Below are 20,203 nucleotides of genomic sequence, written 5' to 3'. Positions count from 1 at the left end.
GGAAGGACAGCAGAAAGGTTTTCCTGTCTGCACACCAGCCTCTGGGGCTGCTGGCTGGAGAGAGGTGTTGCTGGGTCCATCTGTCTGTGTGCCTTGGGGATGGAATGTCACAAGTGTGCACCTGGAGCCAGTAGCACAGCCCAGGTTGGTGGACTGGCAGGAGCCCAGGGGAGCAGGAAGGGGCAGCACCCACCAGAGGTGCAGGTGTCTGACCTCCAACCCCAGCAGGTTTGGGAGGAGCAAACTTGCCAGGACCATGGGAGCCCCAGGGTACAGCCCACCTGCCATGCTCCCCTGGGCACCTCACCTTTCCACCCAAACTCCTGTTTGGCTGCCTCTCCTCACTGGACCTGTCCTGGGGCAGCCCAGGGTCTTCTGATTGGCTGTCTCTGGTCTGCTGTGTGCCAAGGAATGTGACAAGTCAGGCTTGCTCCAACTGTGTGTGGAGCACGAGCTCCCAAGGGCCAGGGGAGCCTGAAAGGCACCCCTGTGGATATCTGTTCCAAAAGCCTTGCCAGCCAGGCTCCAGATGAGGCATGGCTGCAGCTGAGGCTGGCCCTGTGCTGAGTCCTTGCTATCTCTGAGTCAGGAAGTTTTGCTGCCTTAGAAATACTGAGGAGAAGCTCTGTCCCCTCCCACCCTGCTCTCCCCTCAATCTTCAGGCAGGCTGGGCTGGGCAGGCCCTTGGGTACTGCTTGGGACCGGTTTGCAGGCTGCAGGTGGGTGTGAGTGCAGAAGAGGCTGCCTGGTGACCTCTCATGCTCACGGGCATAGTCAGAGCTGCCACATGGGGCTGGGCCAAGGCGGCTGTGCCCCACCCTGATTCCACCCTCACCCCCACCCCCCACGCCCACCCTGCCTCCATTTCCAGTGGTCCTCACTCCTATAGAAAGGGTGGACGCAGGGTGGAGAAACAAAAAGGCCAGGACCTGGCGGGCCAGGGGGCCTGGCCACCACTCAGGCTGCTGGAACTTCTTTGATGCCGGGGGCAGCAGCTTTGTATCCTCCTCAGTAGTCAGGCGAGCAGCTGGCAGCCTGGGGCCTCAGAAACCCCTCCCCCACCCCCTCCTCACTTTCCTGTAAACTGGTTTTACACAAAGGAGGCGCTGAAGGCCATGTGCCAGCTCAGCACTCTCCCAGGTACTGTGATCTGTGATCTATTTGTTAGAGATCAAGGCCCACCCCCTGCAAACACCCCAGTTCCCGGGCCTGTGGTGGCCAGTCCCATATGCCTCTCCTAGGCCGTGGGATGAAAGCTTGCTCCTGACTGCTCAGCGGGCCCAGGCTGGTGCCCCCTGAGCAGTTGGTACCTGGACCCCCAGCCATTCTCCACAGGCCTGTCCTGGTGCTGCTCCCCTGCCAGGTGGCCACTCCAGCTCACTTCATGTTCACCTAGCCACCCTCAAACACGAAGCGTGCCAGAGAGGCTGGCTGTCCATCTGTCTGCAGCTCAGACAGCTCCCGCCCAATGCAGGCCAGGACAAGCCAAGTGAGCACCACACACCACAGCCCTCCAGGTGGAGCTTCACTCCATTTTACAGAACTTGCCTAAAACCTGTCCAGTGTTTGCTGGCCCTTCTGTCCGCTCACCACAGAGTGCCCACGTGCGCAGGGTCCCACAGCCTGGACAGTTGTCCCTCTTAGTGTTTAGTGCTAGCCCCCGCAGGGCCTACGGCAAGGACATGACCCAGCCTGCCACGCTCACCTGTGTGGCCTCAGGCAGGCTCCTCACCCTTTCTGTCTCCAAGGCTACCTGGCAATGGCTGTCCCTCTTCCCCCGGAGCTTTGGGATGAGCAGACAGTGAGGCCAGGTGCCTGTCAGCCCTCTGAGTGCTGCCACACCCTGTGATCACCAGCTCCTAAGGGCCAGTCCGGCCGCCTGCCTGTGCCTCAGAGCTCTGAGCAGGGCAGTACTGCACAATAGCGGCTGAGCTGAGCACCCTGGCAGCCTCTCTGCCCCTCACAGAACACATGGCCCAGGAGGCAACCAGGATCAAGAACCCCCAGGCTTCAAAGGCCCACTGCTTTGGGGTTCTGGGGCTCCACAGCAACTCCTGCGCTAAACACTCCACTGCATCCCAGTGGGGCGTCAACTGCAGAAGGAGGGCAGTTACAAGGTGCTAATGTGCCGTTGCTGTTAGCAGAAGCCTGCTCTCTGGTGATGTTTCCTCTGGCCTGGAAACGCTGGGGATTGCATGTGGCCCAGCATTCCCGTTCTGCTCACATGCCCCCATCCTAGGGAGTCCTGGACACAGGGGGATGCAGATGGGGCCAGGAGCTGGCACCCAGTCCCCATGGCCACCCTCTTGGGGCCCCGTCCTGGGGTCTGCCCCGGGTCTTAAACCTGGTCCTCAGCCAGGTGATGCCAGAGCCCCCACACCTGGGGAGGCCACATTCTCCATGTCCCTGCAGGATAACTGAGACCTGTTTGCCTGGCCAACTCGAGGCTGTGGTGAGGTGGGACTTACCTTGTCATCACAGTCACTGTCACTGTCCCGGTCGCACTGTTGGGGGAGAGAGAGTGGGGTGAGTCAGTGCCCCAGTACCTGGCAGGCCTCAGGCCAGGAGTGTGAGAGGGAGCTTTGGTGGGCCCCTGGCCCTAACTAGGGCCCAGGCCTGGGGTGGGGGTATCCTCAGCTGGTAGGACTAGGGATCCCAGCCTCAGAGAGTGGGGCGGGATCTGTAGGCCCGGTCAGAGTCCAAGGCTGGCAGAAGTACCTGGGGTGGAAGGCAGGGTGACTCAAAGGAGCACAGGACCAGGTAGAGGCCCCTCCTGAGCAGACTTAGGGGCTCAGAGCGAGCCAGCTGGGGGCCCCTTCCCGAGACAGACCCACTGTCCCCCATGACCCCCTCAGGATCCCTCTCTCGTGCTGAGTTCTCCAGGTGGGAGGACAGCAGTGACAGGTGAGGGGCCTGTGCTCCTGGGCGGGGGACACATGGTGCACCCCACATGCTTTACGAGGCCAAAAAACAGACCAGAGCAGGGTGGTGATGGGGTCAGGGCAGGGCTGGGGTGCGGAGAGGGTACGGGGCAGTGTGGCTGGTCTTGTGGGGTAGACGAAGCGGGTTAGGACAGGCCTGTGGCCAGAGGAGATGCCTGCAGGGAGGGCTGCCCAGAGCCACAGGGTTAGCTCAGCTAGGTAGGAAAGACTGTGATAATCACACAAGTGAATCCTTGTTTTTTCCATTTTCAGTAAGCAGAGCTTCAAAAAGAAGGAGTGCTCAAGAAACCACTGTGATTTTCCCCCTAAAATATAAAGTTCCCAGCAACTGCAATTATGATGTGTCTGTCAAATGAATTATATTGCTGAAAAGAAATCTGTCCTGGAGCATGTGAGTGAGAGGCCCCAGGCGACACATGCTGTTGTGGCGGGTGCCCTGCACTTGACTGACTCAGGCACCCACACGCTGCCCTCTATGCCCAGGGTTAGGGCTGAGGTGCGTCCAGTGATAAGGTCACACGAGCTGCTCAGTGCAGCTGGAAAGCAACCCTGTGGGACAGCAGGGACCATGGGGACCCCAGCAGTGGGATGTGCATGTGTAGGGAACTTCTTAGGGCCTGTGCTGCCCAAGCTTGCACTGCACCCCACTGGGCCTGGACCTTGAGCTCCGGGGTGGGTGTCCTGTCACAAAGGGCAGAAGGGACCTGTGGCCCAGTGTCCTGGTTGCACAACTGTGACAAGAGGCCAGGTCAGCCCCTCAAGGCCAGCTCCAGTGGGTGGGAGAGCGTGGGGTGGCTAAAACCAGGAGGCAGAGCAGGAAGAGGAGGGCAGTGGGCTGGAGCATGCGAAACCACGGTTTGCTGGATGAGGGTACTTGGGCATGACGCGCCCTTCAGAAGGGGTGGGGGAATATGGCCTAGGGGACCTGGGGGAGGAGGCCTGTGTGGGGTCAGGAACCCCTCCAGTGCTCAGTGGCACTAGAAATAACTGAGCCACTGTGGAGCTGCCAAAGACCCCCAGTTGGGCCTCTTCCTGTTTAATCAGTGGCACCAAGCCCTTGAGGTGGAAAATGAAATCCCATCAAACCATGCGGGACAGGCCTCGTGTGCACATGCCAGTCACTTGGGGCTCCCAGACCCACCCCCAGCCCAGCTCCACCTCTCCCCCCACAGCTTTCAGACGGTGCCACCAGTGAGAGCTTAATGATCCAACAGTCAAGGAGGGGTGAGGGTGCCTTCCGGTGAGTGCGCAGACTCTGTAATTAACCAAACAGCACACCGTTGTCAGCCAGCACAGGCCGTCTAGTAAATGAATTCACGTTATTAAGACCTACTGAATTAATGTTTAACTGCAGTAGACTCAGAACTGAATGAGGCAATTAATCAGGGCAAGGAGGGAAAAAGCCCAACTGTCTTGCTGTCTTGCGGGAGCTGCCTGAGCAAGGCGACCTTCATGGAGTTGGGCAGAGTGGGCAGCTGGGGGAAGTGTCACCTGGTGTGGGTGTGGGTCCAGATGGGGAATCCATGGAGCAGAGGACAGCCCCCAAGCCCCAAGGGGATGTGCTGGGTATGGTACAGAGACCAAGACACAGGCTCTGGGATGCTGTGTTGCCACCTACACTGTGCAGCCATGGGCAAGACCCTTGACCTCTCTGGGCTTCAGTTTATGCTTCTATAACACACAGACAACAGCCCACCACAGGGTTGTTGTGTGGTTTAAATGAGTGAACACAAGGAAAGCACTAGGACAGTGTTGGGTATGTACTCAGTATGATATATAGTGTGATCCTCATCACCACCAACCACCTCCATCACCACCACCACCCCATCATCATCACCATCACTACTGTCACCTTCATCACCAGCATCTGTCACAGATCCTTCCCTCAAATCACCTGATCCCCCACAGGGTCTGGGCACAGACACCTTTCCCGACAGTGCCCTGCTTCCCAGGAGCCCCTGCACAGGACATCTGGAAGCTCAGCCTCCATCACCAGGCTTCTCCCAGAAACCTGGGCTGTTGCTTGCTTGGGTGGGAGCTGCTTTTCACCCTCCACAACTGGGAGACACAAGCCAACACGGCCATTCAGCAGCTGCAGAAACGCATCCTCTCCTTCTCTCAGTGTGAGCTTTAATTATGGCTTCACAGCGGTGCTCAGGGAAGGCCGCCTGTCTCCCATTTCTCAACAAAGGCATGAAAAATTCATGGTGAAGGAGACCTTGCCGCTAAGCCCGCTGCTCCTGTCAGATGTCCCTGTATACGAGCTGGCCCAGAGATGCCTGTGGGGAGTGGGGTAGGAGGGGACAGGGAGGGTGACTGCCACTCACCTCCAGGCCTCAGTTGTGCAACAGTGACAGGGCCAAGAGGCTGTCCTGGGGGAGAGTCCAGGCCCTGCCCTGGAGGAATGCTCTGGAAACCACCCCAGCTCTGCCTCTGTCTCCCCCAGCTTCCCACACAGCTGACCCGGCCTGATCCAGGGGTCAGAGTGGGCTGAGGGTGGTGTGAGGCCTGGGTTTCTGCCCCAGCTGCAGTGCGCAAGCTGTGAAACTGCCCTCTGGAGGCCCTGCCCACAGAGCTGGGGCAGGATCAAGGAGGGCCTGGTCTCTCTCCATGGGGACTTGCTCCCAACAGCACAGTCACCGCTGCAAAGGCCTGACCAGCTGTGAGCTGAAAATCCCACAGGATCCACGGCCTGTGGTGAGCAGAAGCAAGAGCCTTCCACTGGGGCCACCTGAGCACGGGGCAAGGAGGCCTGAGCTGCTGGGCACCCACGTGGCTGAGGAGCAAGCGCCCTGCCTGCATCTGGGACATGGGGAATTCCAGGCGGCACAGGTCCTTGGTGTGGGAGTGTCACCATGGCTCCTGCATGCGTGGTCCAGCTGACCTGCCATGTGCATGCAAGTGCCAGGGAGCATCAGGGTGTGCTCTGGGGCTCTCACAGGAGCACCTGGGCATCCTACTTTACCCCAAGGTGTCTGACTGCAAGTACATGTGCACTCAGGTGACCTGCCACAGGGCTCATGACCCTATGTGTTTGACCCGGGAACGGTCGCACGCTGAGAGCACGTGTCTGTCTCAGGGTGCCCACCCTCTGTACCCCAGTGGGTCTCAGCACACAGGTTCTGCCTCATCCAACCTTTTGCTTGTTGGATCCACCTTGGAAGGAAGGGGGAGCAGCTGCCCCACTGCCTATGTGGGAATCCATCTTTGTAGACCAGGGCATGAGCAGCCCACCTTCCTTTCTGCTGCCAACATGCTCCAGGGGAAGAAGAACATGCCCGTTAGGGGATTTACTAGAATGCAGCCCAAGCAAGCCCAGGAGAGGCTCAGGGGCCAGGAACAGCCTGGAGGAGGCAGGGCCATGTGCCATCTGTAGTAGTGTTGGAAAGGCCGCTCCAACCTTCCCTCTGTGTTGGCCTCAGTCCTGAGTGAGGGAGCAGTAGCGAGGGCTTTGGCCAGATCCCCTGCTCCTGAGGATACACCTGGGTGCTCCATGCCTCCTCTCTGGACATGAAGGGCAGCACCAGGGCCTCAGCCGTCTCCTCTCACTGGGAGGAGCTGGGTGGTTTTGGTTACCGCTAGCAATGGCTGTGCAAGTCAGTCCTGTGCCGCCTAAGAGGACTGGCACCGCACTCCCCTCTAGGGCAGCCACACTGCTCAGAGTGGAACTGTAGCCACCAGTGGTTGTCGTGGATCAGCCCATTTCACAGATGAGAAATTGAGGACTGAGGGCAAAAGGGCTCCAGCTGCTATAGTTCCATGGCCAGTAAGCAGGCCAGGTCCTGAAGGGCCCAATGCCACCACCCCGGCCCTGACTGCAGGTGAGCCCTGGGGCCAGGGATCTGGGCTCTGCCGGGTAACAGCTGTGGGGCTGTAGGGTTGGCAGATGTGGGAGCTGTGGGGTGGGGCATCAACTTCACTTAGCCCCTACCAAAGCCCCCTGCTTGTGGGTGGGGAAACTGAGGCAGGGCCTATCTGGAGGTGGGTGAGCGGGCTCTGGAGGCTTTGGTCTTAACCAGCAGGGCTCCAGGCCAGTGACTCCCTCATGGGAGCTGAAACTGGACCAAAGCCCCAGTATCAAAGGGTCCCTGGCCACCTGGGCAGGGAAATCACAGTGGAACCGGCTTAGTTATGTTTGACAGAGGGATAGGAGTCCTGAGAATCCTATTCTTGTTTACTCAGGTAATTCACTTTTTATGAGTGTTTAGGCTTTAAAGCACAGCAAAGCACTAACTACCCAATTAATGAGCAATTAAGTTCCTGCTGCCCATGAGCCAGCATGGATGCCGCCAGGAGCTGGCGGATTTGCTTGGGGGCACTTTGCAGGCAGCGAGGAGTGGCTGCATTACCTCATAGGACAGGGCGGCAAGGACAGATGGGTGCTTCCCCAGAGGAGCCAAGAGGGGCTGCACCAATCGTCCACTGGCCCACAGTCCATAGGCCAGGAGGCGTGGGAACCCCAAAGCCTGTTGCTGCCTCATGTGCCTCTGCCTCGGGTCCTGTGGGGAGCTTGTTGTGGCCTCTTTCTAGTGACCTCCTTGTGGGCAGTGGGGTGGAGGTCAGGGGCCTGCAGAGACAGGGAGCTGGTGTCCTGCCCCCTGCACTTTCAGAGTTGGCTGAGAGCAGTGTACAGGAAGCCCTGCTGATTTCAGCACAGAAAAGCCAGCCTTCTGACCCCCAAACCTCCAGAGGACCCAAACAGAATTCTGAGCCTTCCCCCCATCCCTGCTGGCTCTCAGCATGAGCCCCTGCTGGTGTGGCCCTCCTCACCCCCATTCAGAGCCCTGACTGCCTGAGCCCATCCTCACTCACTCTAATTTCTTTGCTGTCAGTCTTGTCCCATGGAAACACAAGTTCCCCGAGAACAGAGATTCCCCCAGCGGTGCACACAGCTCTGGGCGGTGTGGGCCCAGGTGGTGGATGACGTGGGCTCTGACCACTTACACCTGACTGCCCTGCCACCTGGTCCCAACGAGGGTCCCCAGGCATGGCAGCCCCTCCCGGGTGCTCTGTGTGTCACAGAGCCACAGAGCTTCATGCAGTCTGGAATGTTCTGCCAGATTAAGTTCACAGAGCCTTGGACCTAATGTTCTCTGATAAACACAAATGCTTATGATTTTCTCGGTCTGCAGTTACCAGATGACAGCGAAATAGCGATCTCGGTGGTAACTTTTCTGAGCTCTACTGTCAGGGGTGAGGGCTCCCTGCATGGTCTTGGCCTCATCTGGGATGTGCTGGGACTCACTTGTCTTCTGGTGGAGTGGCCTGACATGCATGTTCTCAATGTGAGTCACCTTCCCAGAACAACTGTCCCCTCCAGGGTCATAGAAGGGGCTGCACTCTCTGCTCTTCACTTCTGTCATGGCCATGTGGTCCCCCACAGTGAAGAATGTTGCAAAATCTTGTGAGAGTCCCACCTGTCACCATGGTTTCTGGCTGCCCTTGGCGCCATCTTCCACTTCAGCTAGTACAGCCCATCCTTCCAGGGACCCCTCCCTGAACTCTGTGCAGCCATAAGCAAGCCCACTGCCCCAGATGGGCCATGCCTGCCAGTGCCCCCATTGCCCTGTGTACCCACATTCCCAACAGCAGCTCCTGCTCCTGGAGATAGGGCAGCAGGCAGTCTAATTCCTGGGGCTAGCCTGTATCTCCGCATCTCCCTTGGGAGGCCTCAGCTGACCTTGCTGCCTCTGCCTGCAGGCTGTACAGTGATTACAATTGCACGCATACACACAAGCACATGCACTCACGTTGTTACATAGAGACATGCACACACACATTGCCATCAACACACATCCTCAGGCACATGCATTAGTATTGTTATACACATGCACACACTGCCATACATAGCACACACCTGCATATACATGTAGTTGCGTTGTTATATCTGCACACACATGCACATACTGCCATACACAGTGCACCCTTGCATGCACACACAGACATGCACTGCCACACAGTATGCACCTGCATGCACAGCTCTAATAAATAGCACACACCTACATGCATCCATTACACACATGCACACACTGCCATACACAGTACACATGCATGCACACACCTGTTATATACATGAAGACATGAACATACATGCTGCCACATACAGCATGCACCTGTATGCACACACCTGTTATCACACACAAGCACACACACACCACAACACACAGCTTATACTTGCATGCATACACACTCACATTGCTACATATGCACATAGACATGCATGTGCACACTGCCATACACAGCACATACCTAATTACATGCACCCTCATTACATGTACACATACGCATGTACATTGCCATATACAGCACACACCTGCACGTTATCATATACATGCACAGACATGCACACACCACCATATATATAGCACACCCCTGCATGCACACTCACCTTTGTTATATATACACACACACACATACTGCCATACACATCACACACCTGCATGCACCCTTGTTGTTATACACACACACAGACATGGGGATTTCTGGGTTCTCTTCAATCCTCTAACCACGGGCCTGGGGCAGCACCTGGCTACAGTGAATACTCAACAAAGACCTGGGGATGCTCAGTTGCCAGTTTGGGACCACATGCTGGGGGTCCCTGCTCACCTCTTCCCACCTGTCCCAGCCCCTCCCATGCCCATTCAGGAGGGGGAACCCTCTGGTAATCTCCTAGCCTCAGGGCCTTACCTGGCCTCAGTGCACGTCTCCCTTCACACCCACGGGTGGTGAATGAGACGCCAGACCACTCTCCCTTTTTCTCATTAGTGGCTCTCCTGGCACGGCCTTTGCTGGCCCAGAATAATTAATGAGCCCGTGTTGGGGAATGAATAAAAGATGGCCTCCCGCTCGCTGTAAGAGGCTGACCTTTCACAGAGTTGACTGTGTTAATATATTCTCGTGTTGTCAGACTGAAAGCGCTAACTGCCTTATGAATTATTTATCAACACAAAAGCCTTAACCAGAGCAGTGTTAACATTAATTCCTAACCTGGTGCGTCCCAGCACCCCACCTGCTACACGTAATTGAATTTCTGCTCCAATGGGCCCTAGGGGCTCTGGACTCTGCTCCCAGTGGTGCCTGCCCATGCCCGTTGACCTGCCTCTTCCTCCAGCTGTGGCTCCTGGCACGAGTGGCTGCTGCCTTGAGGGTCCTTGGGGGCCTGTCAAGAGCATCTGGGGACAGTTCGGCAGCCTAGTCACCTGACTAGACAGGAGTTCTCTGGATCACATTGCCTGGAGGTGCATGGGGGCCCAGGTCTCTGCAGAAGCCCGACTTGCCCTGGGCTGGCTGGAGGAGTTGAGTGACTCCTGGTCAGGGTCTGGGTGGGAAGGAGATCCATGAGGGCCTCAGCCAGCGGCCGGGCACAAGGCGCTGGCTGCTCAGGTGATGCAAGAGGCCAGGAGGCCTGGGGCCAGTGTAGGCACAAGGAGATTATGCCTGTCACCCTGCAGTGGCCTCCCCATGGGAGGGGCAGGGCCAAGGAGCAGGGTGAGCAGGGCACTGGCTGCCAAGCAGGCCCAGGGGAAAACCTGCGGCCCCTACACCACCCCCAGAGTCCTCACCATGTGGGGGCCCAGCACAGCCATGCTGCAGATGGACCATGCTATCCAAGGCTAGGTCTCACACTCCCCGCAGGCCTCTGTCTAGAGAGGGCCACAGGAGAGAAGGGGCTTCTGTCCCCATCAGGCACCCTGAGCTCCTGTCCTCCAACTGTCCAGGTGGTGCTACAGCAATAGTTGACTAGCATAGGAGCAGCATGGTGGACCACCACAGCACAGTACCTTCCCTCCTGCTGAAGGCTGGGCCCATCTCCTCCCCTTAGCCCTGGACTGGCCTGAGGCTGCTTTGACCAGTGGAACCTGGCATGTGCCTCTGAGGGTCTGGCTGTCCCCGCCCAGGAGCCAGGTGTGTGAGCGAGGCCGCCTGTATCCTGCAGCCCAGCTGTATGCCATCAAGTGATCCCCGCGGTGGGCGGGATACCCTGGAGTGGAATCCACACAGCAGGAGATAGAACATCATCACTAGAGCACACAGGCCCTTCAGGACAGCAGCTCCTGAACATGTGGGCCCATGTGAGGGAGGCCTCTGGATGGAGGCCAGGGCTTAGTACCTGATGGAGGTGGAGGGAAGTGTGTCCTGGGTGGCTTCTCCTGGCAGTCCCTGCAAAGTGCCAGGGTGGGCGGATCCACAGCCTGGCCACGTGTCAAGCGGTGCTGCCGCTCTGTACACTGGAAGGGCTGTGTACCTTAGCTCCCAGGTTAGCAATGGCTGACACCTCACCCATGGGCCTGTTGCCAGTTTGAAATACAATAGTGAGGGCAGTTAAAGATGTTGGAAAATGCCAAGTCAGTGTTTTCTCACTAACGAAGGCTCTCCTGCCTTTGAGAAACCCTGCTCAGTGGGCAGCACCAGAAAGGCACAGTTTTTTTGGGCAATACACCAACATCACACTGAGGTCTGGACAACCGTGGTCTGGGGGCTCTAGGCCCCTGGCTGGAGTACAGTACCCCAAGGCACAGGTGCCTTCCAGAATGCAGCCCCCCTTGAAAACACCACTCCCAAGGTCCTGGGGGGTGATCTGCCCAGAGCAGCACCAGTGGCCATATCTGTTTGGGCTTCTGGGGCAAGCCTTGTCTGAGGCCCACCTGGCCTCAGCCTTGGGAATAGCCAGGCCCCTCACCTTCCCCGTGGCCCCTTCCTTGCTTCTCTGTTTCCTGATGCACCAACACCCTACCTCGCATTTGCCCTTGGCCTGCCTTTCCCTGCTGGCTTCTCCCAGGATGCAACCCCTGACCACAGGCACAGTGGACCCTGGCTCCCTGAGGTGGTCTGCAGCGCCCTCTTGGAAGCACCTGCTGCAGATGGGTCACAGGTGAGTTGGGACAGAGCAGGGGCCCAGCTGAGCGGGTCTCCTGATGCAGCCCCTAGGAAGGCCATCGACACAGACCCTGCAGCACATGCCCTATAGGGCAGTGGTGACTCGGGTTGGCACAGTGACAGCAAATGCCCTGCACTTTCCCTACGGCCCTGCACAGTGGGTGCCACAGCTCTGGCCATCTCACATATGAGAGGACAGGCCAGTGGCAGCCTCACATTCCTCCTGGCCCTGCCAGCTGGCCCCTTGCCCCAGGCAGAGTTCCACAGAGCTAGGGATTCTGCCATCCCTGCCCCACTGCCTGGTGCCTAGAAACCACACATGACCCTTGGAGGGGCCCTGGCACATGTTCCTGACAGCAGCAGAGCTGGGAGCCAGAATGTTTACTAACCTAGGTGGCCAAGCCGTCTTGTGGGGCCAGGCACCATCCCTTCACTGCCCCCAGCCCAGCTGTCTCAGGGCTTGTGCGCCCATGCAGAGGGGCAAGTGACTGTCCAGGTCTGTGCTGTCCTGTGACCTGGGGGCTCTGGGCAGCCTGCCCATCCTGAACATGCTCGGGACAGACATGGGGAGTGAGAGAGCAATGAGAGTACAGTGCTGAGCCACTGGGTGGGCCTCCTTCCCTGCCCTGGTGTCCCTGCCCCCAGCTGCCCACAGGACAAAGTGGGAGGCTGGGAGGGTGGATCCCAGGACCTTTAGGTGCCCACCCTTGTCCCAGAGACCTGGGGGCTCAAAGTGCGAGGGCCTGGCATGCCTGGTGCACAATGTGCCCTGGCCAGGCTGACTTCCACTCAGGTCTTGAGAGGGAGAGGCAATGTTCCTACAGAGGACGGCCAGAGATCGACCAGGCCAAATGTGCCCACGTAACTGCCAGGGCAGGGGGGACCTGTCAGACATGCTGCGTGCTGACCCACTCATGCTGGGTAAGCCCTACTTTGATCACCATCCCCCTCAAATCCAGGCACCCCTTCCCCACTTTACACCAGCACCCCCTCTCCACACCTACCTGTCTGGTTTCCCTTTCTCCTCAGCACCTGCCACCAGAATGCACCGTGCAGATCACTTGTTTGTCATTTATTGTCTGCTCTGTCCCTACTCTATCTGGGGATACACAGCGATTGACCACCCAGACCCTATTCAGGAGGAACCTGATGACCAGCTGCTGAGAGTGCTACCCACAGTCCCCCGGGGTAGCTCAGAAAGACCCCAAGGCTACATCCCTGTTAGTGCCACATCCGCTGACCTGGGACAGCAGTGAAGGCTGGTCTAGATGTCCCAGGCACTGCAGCCTGCCCCCTGCCCCTAAGCACGGACCCCAAGGCGGGCCCCCACAAACTTCCCTGAGGACATAAGCTTGGCATGGCCAAGGACTATGTTTGGAACTGAGCACCCAGCCTGAGAAGGCTACACCAACCACTGGATTCACACCCACTGGACAAACGCAGGAGCACCTGTGCCCTGTGAGGGGCAGAGGGATGGAGGGAGGAGCGGATAGGTAGACAGCGGGTGGACCATAAGCCCTCTGGAAGGAGGTGGGCTGCCCTCAGATAGTGGCGCTGCCCTGTGCTGTTACCCCTCTGCAGGGCTGCTCCCCAGCAGCCAGCCTCAGGACTGTCCATGCTCTGAGGCGAGGAGGACAGTGCATCAACCCAACTCCCTGGAGAGGTGGACAGGGTTTTATTGCTTTTGTACAAAGCATGGCTGCTGGAAAGTGGCCCAAGGAACATGGTAACGGATGTCATAAACCTGCCTCATAAAAACAGAGCCTGCGCTGTAGGCTGCCAGTGCTGAGCAGGTGCTCTACCGTTCAGGGGCTGCTGGGGGCCATGAGTGCTAGGCTGCTCCTGGGGGTGGATGTGGGGGGACCGTAGGTCTCACGACAGCTTAGGGGCACTGTGGGCACCTTCCTACCAGGTCTGCTGAACAGTGCAGCCAGCCAGGGCTCCATGGCACATGTCTACCCACCCCCCTACCACCTGCCATTTCATTAAGGCCCGAATCCACCCCCACATGCTATACCTCACTTTTAACCCATGGATATTTCTGGCTGCAGGGGCAAAGCTGGCAAGTGGGCTGTATGCAACCATCCAGGTACTCTTGAGCTCTGCCCTCCCGAGCACCAGGCCTACCTGGATGCAGCCCTGTATGCCCCAGACCTAGGGTCCCCAGAAGGCAAGGTCATGCCCCTGTCAGGAATGGATGACTGAGGGCAGAAAAACCAAGTGCTGAGCCAGGACCACACAACCATTTCCAGGGGCGAGGGATGGCCCAAAGCCACAGGGCTGCCTGGGTGTACACACAGGTGCCAATATAAGCACATATGGGCCTCACGGATGTCAAGAAGGACCATGCACATGTGCCGAATCATGCGCACCAGGTCACTGGGATAGGCCCCAGCAGCTGCAGCTGCTGCTGTTTTGGGTGGAACTTGGCTTGTCCTTGTTCTCGACTGTGCATAGCAGGTGCTCCACAATGTCTGCTGAATGATGCTGGCTGTTACATATGTGTGCACGCCTGTCTTCACCAGACAAGTATGCTGTGCCTCCTGAGTCTAAAGGAGGCTTGAATGGGCTCTATGTGGAGGCACATGTGCCAAGGCTGCCACACTGGCTGCCTGTATCTGGCTCACCAAGTGCTGATGGCCCTCTCCAGAGAGTGGGGTCCTTGGCCCATCCCCTGAAACACAGGCTGGGCTGTGGCAGCAGAGGTCAGAGAAGCCATGCCAGGACTTGGCTACACCACACTACAGTGTCCTCCTGGCTCTTGCCCTGGGACCTTTGAACCTACCATGCTGTGGGGCTCCCACCACCTGCCCACACAGGGACCACACAGAGAGGCCCACGTCAGGGTGCCAGGGCCCCAGCCAGGAGCTTGGAGCTTTCTACAACCCCAGCCTTGGCCTTGGAGTCACCCCAGTGCTCTGCCTGTCCCCCAGACTTCCACAGCACCAGCCACTGCCTCGTTTCCACTCTATCTGGGCCAGGCCAGGTGTCAGTTTTAACTTGCCCTGTGACCCAGGCTCTGAGATACAGGGAACAACTGGTGGCACATGACAGGCCAGAGTAGCTGCCCTCCATGGCCCTGAGCCAGGAGCCTATGGTGTGGAGGTCCCTAAGACCAGGGCCAGTGGGGAGGTTCTGGGGAGTCAGCAGGCTCCCTGGGAAATCAGCTGTCTGAAGCCCCACCAATTTAAATCAACTTCTTGAAATCAGGCCAATTAGCTAATGATGCCTGGGGATCCATGCCTGACTCCCAGACACCCCAGGCTGCCCAGTGCTGCTGGAGCCCCACCCCCTGCCCCTTCCCAGCCCTCACCTCCCAGGGGTCCCCTGCTGTTCCTCCTACATGCTGATCCCACCCACTGCAGGGCCTTGGCACCTGTCCCGCCTGCATTCTCTCCCTTGTACACATTGCCTCTGACTAGACTCTCCTCATTTTCTGTATCCACCCTCTTCTCGGTGGGACTGAGCCCTGTAGGCAGGGGCTAGTAGGGAGCAGATTCTCACGAACATCTGCTGAGGGGGGGGGTCACCTTTCCTTGGGGTGTGGTGGAGGGAAGATGGCAGACAAGGGGCCAAGAAAGATGGCCCTGGGATGGGAGGGGGCTATGGGGATGCCATGTGTGTTGAGTTAGGTGGCCTGCTGCCCATGGCAGGTGCTCACAAGTGGGTTCTCTGACCCCCACCTCGGCATCCTTTGGACATTCTGGGCAGGGGTGGGGAGGGCAGGGCTGGTCTGGGGTTTCTAGATCCTCATTTCTCTTTAAGAAAGGAAGCCCCCAAGCTGCCAAGCCTCTGCTTCAGCGGGAGATGGATCATCCTGTCCTTGGTTGCAAACAGCCAAATTACGAAAATTACTTTCTAACTAATTTTATAGTGCGACAGGGTAGTCACATTGAGTTTTCAGGACAGAAGCTGTTGAGGAGGAGCTAATTAGAGATATGCTGGGGATAAATCTCAGCAAATTAAAGCCCCTTAGGTACGGCCTACAAACCAGGTCAGATGACAAGTGCCCGAGCACTGGCTCCAGACATTGTTGGGGAAGGGGAGGCAGCCCAACATCCCGACCGCAGACATGCAGGCAGCCACAAGTCGCACATGCAGAGGCACACACACAGACACCTGTGCCATGTCCAGACAGGCTTCTAGATGCTCACATGCAGATACATGCATGGCATGCACCTACGCGTGCATGTACATTTGCTAGAGACACACAGGCATCTGAAGGTGGATTCACATGGGGGCCCAGAAACACATGACACTTGCATGTGCAGGGTGCAGAGCCCCACCACAACCATGTGGAGACACGGCCTCACAGGCACACACTTGTGACAGACATCTTAGCCAACACATGAGTACACACACAATGTTCACCTCTTATAGAGCCACATACAGCTGCACATGGGCACTTGCGTGCAGGAGCCACACAGACCCACCCTCTAGGACATGCACACATGCAAACACAGAACACATACACCCTTGGCCCCAGCCTAAGTGTGTGCGCTGGTGTCTGGGCTCCTGGTCTACAGTGGGATCCCAGTGCTGACAGCGGGGCAGCCCCAGGCTGGTGATGCAGAGGTGGGTGCTGAGCCACAGCTTTCTCCAGGCCTGCAGCCACCTGCCTGTCCCCAGGACCAGCCCACCCCTCCTCCTGCTGGGCAGGGGTCACCAGGCACCTCTACCTGGCTTTGTTTCTGAGGGCCAGGCTTCCATATGCACCCCCATGCCAACTGACAGGGGCCAGGACACACACAGGGCTCTCTGCAGATGTCTTTTGTTCCTGAGCCCCCACGGCCCAGATAGCAGGCTGGGAGCCTTCCCTGCTGCCATCTGCCACCCTCTGAGCAAAGGCCATGAGGAGTTAAGCTGCAAGCAGCTAGCACAGTAATTACAGGTTCTTCTCCAGGAAACATTCAAAAAGCAGAGTTTTGGGGAGAAGCCCATGGGTGATGCACAGCAATCTGAGAGCACAAGGGCTGCCCAATGGCTCTGGTGAGGTGGCTTGGGGTGGGGAGTGCCCAGGTGCCTTGAAGTCTCAGAGGCAGGAAGCTCCAAGTGGGGCATCCCTGGGCTGGCAGAGCCCCTTGCCCCACCCACATGTGGGTGTTCTGGGCCCCTCCCATCACCATCCTGGCCCTCCTGAGCTGCAGGCTTGCTGGATCTGTTCTAGCTGAAGCTGGTTATAGCACTGCCAGGGTCAACGCAGTCAATGCCAGTTGACACAGTTGGTGTGGTGGGACCACCCAGGCCCATGGATAAGAACACCAAAGCTACCCGAGAAGTGCAGAGGTCACCAGGGAAGACTCCCCACAAGTGTACAGTCCTGAGGTCAATGGCTTGAATACTGAGCTCCCTGGGCTGGGCACCCGAGGTGTCAGGGAAGCTGGGAGTTGGGGGTAGGCCAGGGATCCAGTCAGGGTTGTCCCTGCCACCGCCACTGGGGAATTAATGGGTTAATTACACACCCTATAAAAAGCTCTGTGATTTAGAGAACCAGCAGTCAGGCCCTGGAACTTGGAACTGCAGTAAATCAGGGGCTCCAGGGATGAGGCGGGCGGAGCCCAGGCCCCCACCCTCCAATGAGCTGAAACGGCTGTAAATCTGCAGAAATGGCTTTTATAGAGCTCTGGGTTTTACAGTGTCATTAATGTTCCTCCTGATACTTAAGGGGAAATGAAATAAAGTTGTGAGGAGGGGGCAGGGCTGCTCCCCTGGGACTGGGGGACAGGGAGGGGCTCTGCACAGTGGCAGTGTCAGGCTGCCTTGCAGGTGCTAGGAGCCAGGGGCCTCATGCCTGAACATCAGGCCTCTCTGGCTGGATGCAGCAGGGTGTTGAGGGGGGGCCAGGGCAGCAGAGTAGCCTGCCCCTGAGGGCAGGACCCTGGGTGTGACGTTCCCTCTGAGTCTCAGCCCCCTTGGACCCTATCCCCAGCCCGGTACAACCCCCAAAACCCGCTGCTGTGGGGCCAGGACCACCTTGAGGTTCAGGACAGGTGGGGTTCCGGAGGGATGGGCACGCGGGGGACTTACGGAGTAGCCTCTGCCCGAAACCGCCTGCGTTGAGCTCTGTGGGGTGGGGGTGGGAGGGAAGGATAGTTAGTGACAGCCCAGTCCAGAGGCTACCATCTCCCCCCAGATGACGACTCCTCAGCTCAGCCCCAGACGGGTGCAGCCAGAGCACCAGTTCCTGGAGCAGATGCTGTGACCCCATGATAGGCCTGTCAGACCATTCCCAGCCTTTGCTGAGGTACTTGGGGGTTGCAGGAAGAGGGGAGGCTGGCCTGCACGGTGCCCTCCCAGGGTCACGGGGTCCACAGGGGACCTCAGGAAGGCTTCCTAGAGGAGCTGGTTGGTAGCCTCTGGGCCTCAGATGTCAGATGTGTGAGTTGGGGCAGGGTGAAGTGGGGGTGGGGGATCATGGCAAGTCGGTGAGAGCAAAGGTTCAGAGGGAAACTCTTCTGCGAGGGAGGGTGACTGCAGAGTGAGGGGGCCCTGCCTACTGGATCTCGCTCTGCACACAGCACCCTTGCACAGCCGCGGCTGGGGCCTGCCAGGCCCAGGCCAGCATCTGGGGTCACTGCCAGGCAGAGCTCACCCTGGTGAGCCCCCAGGCACGCTGATAGGGGTGGGGTGCCATAGCTGTCCTCAAGCATGGGCCCTCAAGGCCGCCCATGCTGTGTTCAGAATCTGTCTTCATTCATCCTGCTGGCAATTAGAGTTCCAACCAGGGCAGCCCCCGCGGCCCCAGACAATTACCAGCCTATTTTCCCATCTTGTGGCAACAAGATCGGAGCCAGGCAATTAGGCCCACCTCCCAGCCTCCACGCCCACTGGCCGCTCCCCCAGGCCCCTATTTAAATGATAAAGAGACAACTCATTCAATGATGTCTCGCAGAAAACCCATCCCGGCTATACTGCCACAGCAGATGGGGTCAGAAGACAAAGGCCTCTCCCAGTCATGCCTTCCCCTGGGAGCCCCACCCCAGCCCCACCCCTGGCCCTGCCTTCCTCCTGGGCCCCTCCTTTGACCCCTTCCCCTGGTGTCTTACTGCCCCCAATCCTAGCCCTTGAAGCACCCAACTCATACCCTCCTCCTAGTTCTGGGCCCTGAAACCCCCAGTGGTAGGAGACACTCAGGAGCCCTGGGGGCCACTCAACTCTCCCATTGTGCCCAGATCCCAAGGTGGAGACCTGCATGTCTCCAGGGTTCTCCCCACACTGGGCCAGAGGCCCTCCTGTCCCCAGAAACTGAGCTCAGGCACCTGAGAGAGTGCCCACTCAAGCCAGCGTGTGCTTCAGAAGGGTACTCTCATGTCTATGGGGCATCCAGACACCCAATACCCACAGTCTGCCTGAGCCCACAAGCCACCTGGGGGCAGGGGTTACCTGCCATCCCAGCCCTGCCTGCCCCCAGAATACTTCCTGCTGCCTTTCCCACACAGTCCTGCCTGCTCCTGCTCCTGCCCCAGCTGGACAGAGGGTCTGCACCCCAGCTCGGTCTCCTGACACTGCCCTGAATTTAAGTCCATCCTAATGGGGAAGTCCCAATTCACAAAAAAGCATGTTTTAATGAAGACAAAATGCTAATTGCAAACAAAGCCCTTGGGAGACTCATGGGTCCTAAGCCAATAGGGCAGTGTCTGTTGAAGGCTGGGGCTGGCCCGGCTGGCAGCTCAAGGAGCAGGACACCCCGAGTACTCAGCCAGGCCGGGTACTCACATCACTGAGCTGGTCCCGAGAACTGCTCCTGCGTGAGCTGGTGGCTTCGGGGCAGCTGTCCTCATCACTGTTGTGGGAGCCCCCTCTGGACACTGCAACCTTCATCTGAGGACAGGGAGAGATGGATCAGCAGAGACCTGACCTTGCTTTGCTGCCCTGCCTGAGGGGCCACATTGGGGTCAGGTTCCTCACCCAGCCTGAGCCCTGGGCTGGGTGCTGAAGCCTGGGAAGGGGCAGGGCTCTGCAGAGCTGACCACTCAAAACCCAGAGTAGCATGGACCACACATAATGTCATGAAGCTGCCCTTAGCTCTGCCTGCCCTCTGACCTGGCAGAGGGTGGACACTCACGTGGGAAGCAGGCCTGTGGCCGCCGGTTCTAGTCCAGGACACCAGGGAGGATGGTGGCCCAGCCCCCAAATGCATATCATGTCCCACAGCAGGCAGTCAGGCCAGGCCAGGCCACTTTCCACTGGGTGATAGGGGACATGCTGAGCCTCTCTGGGCCTCAGCTCTGTGTGCAGAACCAGCACTGATGCCTGCATGTTGCCGTTGGCACCAAAGACTTGGCTGCCCTGATTAGACACTGTGCACAGATGCGGTAAGTGGCAATGCAATTGCATCTCAGAATCCTGCTCCTGTATTTTACTTGGAAATAACATCAAACCTT

The 20,203-nt window shown here is 58.2% G+C and overlaps 1 protein-coding gene across 8 annotated transcripts in view; it reads right to left on the bottom strand.

The window, feature by feature from the left end:
* Positions 1-20,203, bottom strand: part of FBRSL1 (fibrosin like 1) — a 72,838-nt gene that overhangs the window by 22,484 nt on the left and 30,151 nt on the right. For all 8 annotated transcript variants that reach the window (XM_037014045.2, XM_037014043.2, XM_037014047.2 and 5 more), the window contains exons 3-5: positions 19,536-19,640; positions 17,847-17,882; positions 2,469-2,504 (exon numbers count right to left, since the gene is read on the bottom strand). In XM_037014045.2, coding sequence (XP_036869940.1) covers positions 2,469-2,504; positions 17,847-17,882; positions 19,536-19,640 — 177 coding nt within the window. The remainder of the gene's footprint in view (positions 1-2,468; positions 2,505-17,846; positions 17,883-19,535; positions 19,641-20,203) is intronic.

The sequence above is a fragment of the Manis javanica genome, chromosome 15 (assembly GCF_040802235.1).
Source record: "Manis javanica isolate MJ-LG chromosome 15, MJ_LKY, whole genome shotgun sequence".
Classification (NCBI taxonomy): domain Eukaryota; kingdom Metazoa; phylum Chordata; class Mammalia; order Pholidota; family Manidae; genus Manis; species Manis javanica.
Note: the sequence above shows the minus strand (reverse complement) of the source record. Positions and strands in the feature narration are given on the sequence as shown.